This window comes from Leuciscus leuciscus, assembly GCF_965113295.1.
Source record: "Leuciscus leuciscus genome assembly, chromosome: 9".
NCBI lineage: Eukaryota > Metazoa > Chordata > Actinopteri > Cypriniformes > Leuciscidae > Leuciscus > Leuciscus leuciscus.
Window position 1 is genome coordinate 41351135 of NC_138733.1, and position 5279 is coordinate 41356413.

Consider the following 5279-nt stretch of genomic DNA (forward strand, 5'->3'; position numbering starts at 1 on the left):
ATCAGCCCCACATCTGGATCCAGTTCAGGAGACAATGAGAGGAGACGACTCTGCCTAGGGAGAGGTTTCCCTTTCTGGAGAGCGTCAAGTTCCGTAAAGATTAAGGTTTCGTAGACTTAAACCGTAAGATTAAGGTTTCGGCTGCTGCTCCTTTAGAGACTTGGTCTGACTGAGTTCGTGCCTGCTCAGTGGCGACGATTAAGTCACTCCAGTTTTGATACTGGGAGACATCTGGTAAGATACAGGTAGCAGAAACATTCAGACACAGAACAGCTTTCTTCAATTCAGTACTGTCTGCGAGTGGTGATGGTTGGGCAACAGTAGGGGCAACTGGCCAGCAATTTTCAGACTTCTGCAAGAAGAACGGCCCGGCCATCCAGCAGTTGGGTTGAGCCAAATCACTCAGTTTCTTGCCTCGGGTCAGGGCATCCGCTGGGTTGTTTGAGCTGTCGACATATCTCCAGTCATCACTGTCGGTAAGTTCCTGGATTTCTGCGATCCGGGTGCCAACGAAGACCTTATAGTGGCACGACTCGGATTTCAACCAGGTCAGCACCGTTGTGGAGTCACTCCAGAGGATAGTTTGAGCTAACGACAAGGTAAGTTCCGACCTCAAGGTCGTGGCTAACTGTGAACCTAATAAGGCAGCACTCAGTTCAAGTCGGGGTATTGACAACTGTCTCTTCGGTGACACTCTGGAACGGGCCATGATGAAGGCCACATGAATGTGATTTTGATTGTCCTGGACACGCAGATAAGCCACAGCACCATAGGCCCGTTCCGCGGCATCACAGAAGACATGAAGCTCTCGGTATATACCTGACTGGTCCGCACAAGGGGGCACATAACAGCGGAGCAGTCTGATGCTGGGGAGCTCCGACAGTTCCTGTTCCCACTTTAGCCATTGATCTGCTAGTTCGGACGGAGTGATGGGGTCATCCCAACCTTGTTTGAGTTTCCACAAGTCCTGCACCAGCACTTTAGCCCGGGTGGTATAAGGTAAGATGTACCCTAATGGGTCATATTGACTGGCAAGAGTGCGGTAGATGAGACGGAGTGTGGGAATCCTGATTGGCGTCACCCTGTGACGCCTAACAACGCCCTAACAACGGGCCTAACAACGCCCTTCAGCCGTTACTTATTCACGATACAGCACAGCCTCTCGTACCTTATTGCTTACTTAAAAGAGCTGATCTCTGGAAACACGGCTACTGATCCATGACTGATACACACAGTGTGTTTTTTGCCGATAATCGAGTAATCTACAAAACCGATCAGCCTGTGAACCTCTAGTGTGAATGCTGTCAGATTGTGAGCTCTGTACTCTTGTGTGTGTGTGTGCAGGTCAGGATGTCCCGCGTGTGGACGGGAGGTCACTCCTCCCCGGTGTTGTGCGCCGCCATCTCCAGTGAGGCGATGGTGGCGACCGGAGCCGAGGCAGGAGAGCTGACCCTGTGGAGCCCCGCCGGCTCTCTGCTCTTCTCGCTGCACCTGAGCGCTGACGTCACGGGCCTGTGCTTCTCCCCGGCGGACCCCTCGCTCCTGTCCGCCTGTCACGGCCGGGCCGTGACCCTGCTGGACCTAAGGAGCCTGAAGATGCCGCTGGCGGAGCTGAGGGACGTGGCCGAGGACGAGATCAACGGTGTGTGTGTGGACGAGAGCGGGCGGACGCTCGCTGCGGGCGACGACACCGGTGCCGTGACCCTCGTGGATCTGCAGCAGATGAAGGCCACCGGGACCCTGCGCACACACACCAACATCTGCTCCTCCGTGGCCTTCAGACCGCGCTGGCCTCAGAGTCTGGTGTCTGCGGGACTCGACATGCAGGTACGACGACACCCGGGGTTTCTGGAGCGCTCGCTGATGGGTCTGTGTTACAGGCGCTGTGAAAGTGGGACACGAAAGAAAATAGCATCTATGGGTGATATAAAGCCAATAGCCTATATGTGACCCTGGACCATAAAACCAGTCACATGGTTCAATTATATGAAATTGAGATTTATACATATTGAAAATCTGGAATCTGAGGGTGCAAAACAATCTAAACATTGAGAAAATCTCCTTTAAAGTTGTTCATTTATGTTGGCGATTGTGCAGCATTCACTCACAAAAATACATGTTTTATATATTTACGGTAGGAAATTTACTAAATATATTCATGGAACATGATCTTTACTTAATATCCTGATGATTTTTGGCATAAAAGTAAAAATCGATAATTTTGACCCATACAGTGTATTGTTGGCTATTGCCACAAATATACCCGTGCGACTCGTGACTGGTGACGTGATCCAGGGTCACATATGTGATATCTCACTACTTAGTAAATAACACAATAAATTGTATATTTATTTTACACGGTTACTAAATTAGAAATAATTAATTGGAAAATATATCAATAGTCTATGCAAAAACAGTAGAAACTTCTTGATTCTATAATCCTCTTTTTTTCACAGGTAAAGAAATAGTTCAAACTTGAATAAAAAGGAAGTGAAGAGTGTTTACACGAAATTATATAATTTTTTTAATGTAATTTGTCACAGTTTACTTTATTTTGCTATCCTCACTTAAATGAACTATAGTGTCCTGCACCCACTAGTAAAAATATCAAAAAATGATATCTGGTGTCTGATTAATTCTTGGTTTGACTGAAGGTAGACCTGCATGTAAACTGATGAGTTTGACTGGTGTCCTTCAGAAATCATTCTAATATGATGATTTGATGCTCAAGAAACATTTATGATTATTATCAATGCTGAAAACATTTATTTACGGGTTTTTTCAGGATTCTTTGATGAATGAAAAGTTCAAAAGAACAGCATTTATCTGAAATTAAATGTTTTTTTAACATTAAACACTACCGTTCAAAAGTTTGGGGTCAGTAATAATTTTTATTGTATTTTTGGGGGGAAATAAATAAAAGAAATCAATACTTTTATTCATCAAGGATTAATTAAATTATTATTATTACAGACGTCCTGTGGTAAATTACGTTACTCCATCCACCCTTGTATAATTTGTCACAGTTTACTTTATTTTGCTCTCCTCACTACATAAATGAACTATAGTTTCACCCACTAGTAAAAAAATATTAAAATGATATCTGGTGTCTGAATCATTTTTGCTTTGACTTCAGGTAGACCTGCATGTATGATAGTGTGACAGTAAAGACATGTTAGTGTGACGTGTGTGTGTGTGCCGCCCGCAGGGGTGTCTGTGGACCCGCCCGAAGCCCCGTCCCGTCTGGAGCGTCAGTCTGCAGGACACACAGCAGGAGCACACGGGTCAGGTGTTCAACCCTCCTCTGGCTCACTGCGTGTGTGTGTCGTCCTGCGGGGACGTGTGTGTGTGTGCGCGGCGGAGGACGGCGGGCTGCATCTTCTGCGTGCGTGTGCCGACGGCCGGCTCCGGGAGCGCGGGATGATCCCGGCACACAGTCAGGGGGCGTCGCAGGCTCACTTCATCAGCTTCCTCTTGCACCCCTACTGGCTCACCAGCGGGGGCAACGACGGGCTCGTGGCGCTCTGGGACCTCAGCCGACACCCACTGGTGGACCACAGCAAGAAGAAGAAGAGGAGGAAGAAGAGGAGAGGCCAGAACCCGCAGGACGAGGAGGAGGCCTGTAGCTCAGAGACGAGACCCAGGCTGTGTTTCCAGCACACGGAGAAGGTGAACTGGGTCTGTCCCGCTGTGCTGGAGGGGAAGCCCAGTCTACTGGTGACCGACCAGACCAGCTGCCCAACGGTGTACTCGCTCGAGCAACTATAATACAGCTGAGAGATCCTTCACGTGTATTAAACTTGTGGAAACTTCATGCAAGATCTGCAGCGTAAATGATGCTTTCTCAGGCGTTTGTGGCTCCTCTGTTGATCTGATGTGGGTGTTTTTCAGTCCCTTTTCAGATGGGATTAGTTTAACATGGAGAGCTGGGGTAGAGTAATTATTACCAGAGCTTCTCAGTATTTTAGTCCCATCTGAATGTGCATCTCAGTGATCATTACGGTCAATATCAGTAAAGATTACAGCGACTTTTACTTTCAGTAAAAAGGTCCTGAAAAATGACCTCAGGTGATACTAATCTCGTGCGAATAGACCCGCTGTAAATATCAATGTAAATAATCCGTCAATCTCCTGTTTAAAAGTAGTTTTCCGTGTTTTTTTCAAGTATGGAGACGCTTGATGAAGCATTCAGTCGTGTTCTAGACACTGGGACGAGTCTGTGGCAAAACTCAAGTGTTCTCCACACAACATTCAGAGCAAAAAGAAGATCAAAAGCACTTGTTAGAGGCATGACACTTATTTTAGCATTAGGTAAGTGCCTATTACCAACAGAACCCACTCAGAAGTTAATTAATACATCGTTCGACTGTATATATACTATATATATATATAAATGTAGGTTATATTTGTTTTGCGCACATGATATCAGGAAGGCAGAGGTGGGTAGAGTATCCAAAAACTGTACTCAAATAAAAGTACAAGTACTTGTAGAAATATTTACTCAAAGTAAAAGTAAAAGTAAATAGAATGCATTTCCAGAGGAACTGCAAAGTGTGCTTGCTCGGGTGCGGTTCACTAACGGTAGCAGGTGGTGGATAAGGGTGCGTTGAAGTTCACTTGATCTGAGAATTTCAACAATAGTACTTTTTTCAAGATTGTGTAAAAAGGTGAAAAGTTATGTGCATTAAGAGACATGTCTGCAATGTAGACTAGAGCCAATGGCATTGTTTATGTGGCTTGGTTGTTGGTTTTGAAATAATTGGTTATGAATATACAGCAGAGAGTGGGAGTGTTTTGGGTGATGAAATAGTATTGAAAAGAAGTTGACAGTCTTCATTTACTTTATCCAATAAGCCAATACAAAACTCACCCAGCTGTTCTGTGGTTGAGTGTTCCCTTTGATTAGGAACAAATTTGCTATCTCAAATTAAGGTCTACCGTAATTAGCAATGCTTTAATTGCTGCTGTCAAGATGGTTGTCATCACCTACACAGAAACGCTGATTTTTATAGCCTACCGTCAGTCCTCATATTGTAATTAAATGAAAAACGCTATCAGTTTCACTATTAGCTTACTCTAGCGATGCAATCGCAACAACATGGATAACGCTGTTTGGCCTTGCCTAACTTTATATGACATATGCGCCATATGCTAGAGTTACACATCCCGCTGCCATTAAGACAAACCTAGTAAAAACGAATGCAGTCAATACACTGACTTGGCAGCTCTGTGAAATGTAATACAACAGTGCCACCTTCTGTCTAAATGCATTAACATTA

General features: G+C 45.3%; 1 protein-coding gene across 1 annotated transcript; it reads left to right on the plus strand.

The window, feature by feature from the left end:
- Positions 1-1347: 1347 nt before the first annotated feature.
- LOC309505565 (WD repeat-containing protein 53-like) lies at positions 1348-4388 on the plus strand. Its single transcript, XM_082178976.1, is given in 3 exon segments — positions 1348-1827; positions 3209-3340; positions 3343-4388. Coding segments are annotated over 3 exon segments (1035 nt in total). The 5' UTR covers positions 1348-1350; the 3' UTR covers positions 3769-4388.
- The last annotated feature ends 891 nt before the right edge of the window (positions 4389-5279 follow it).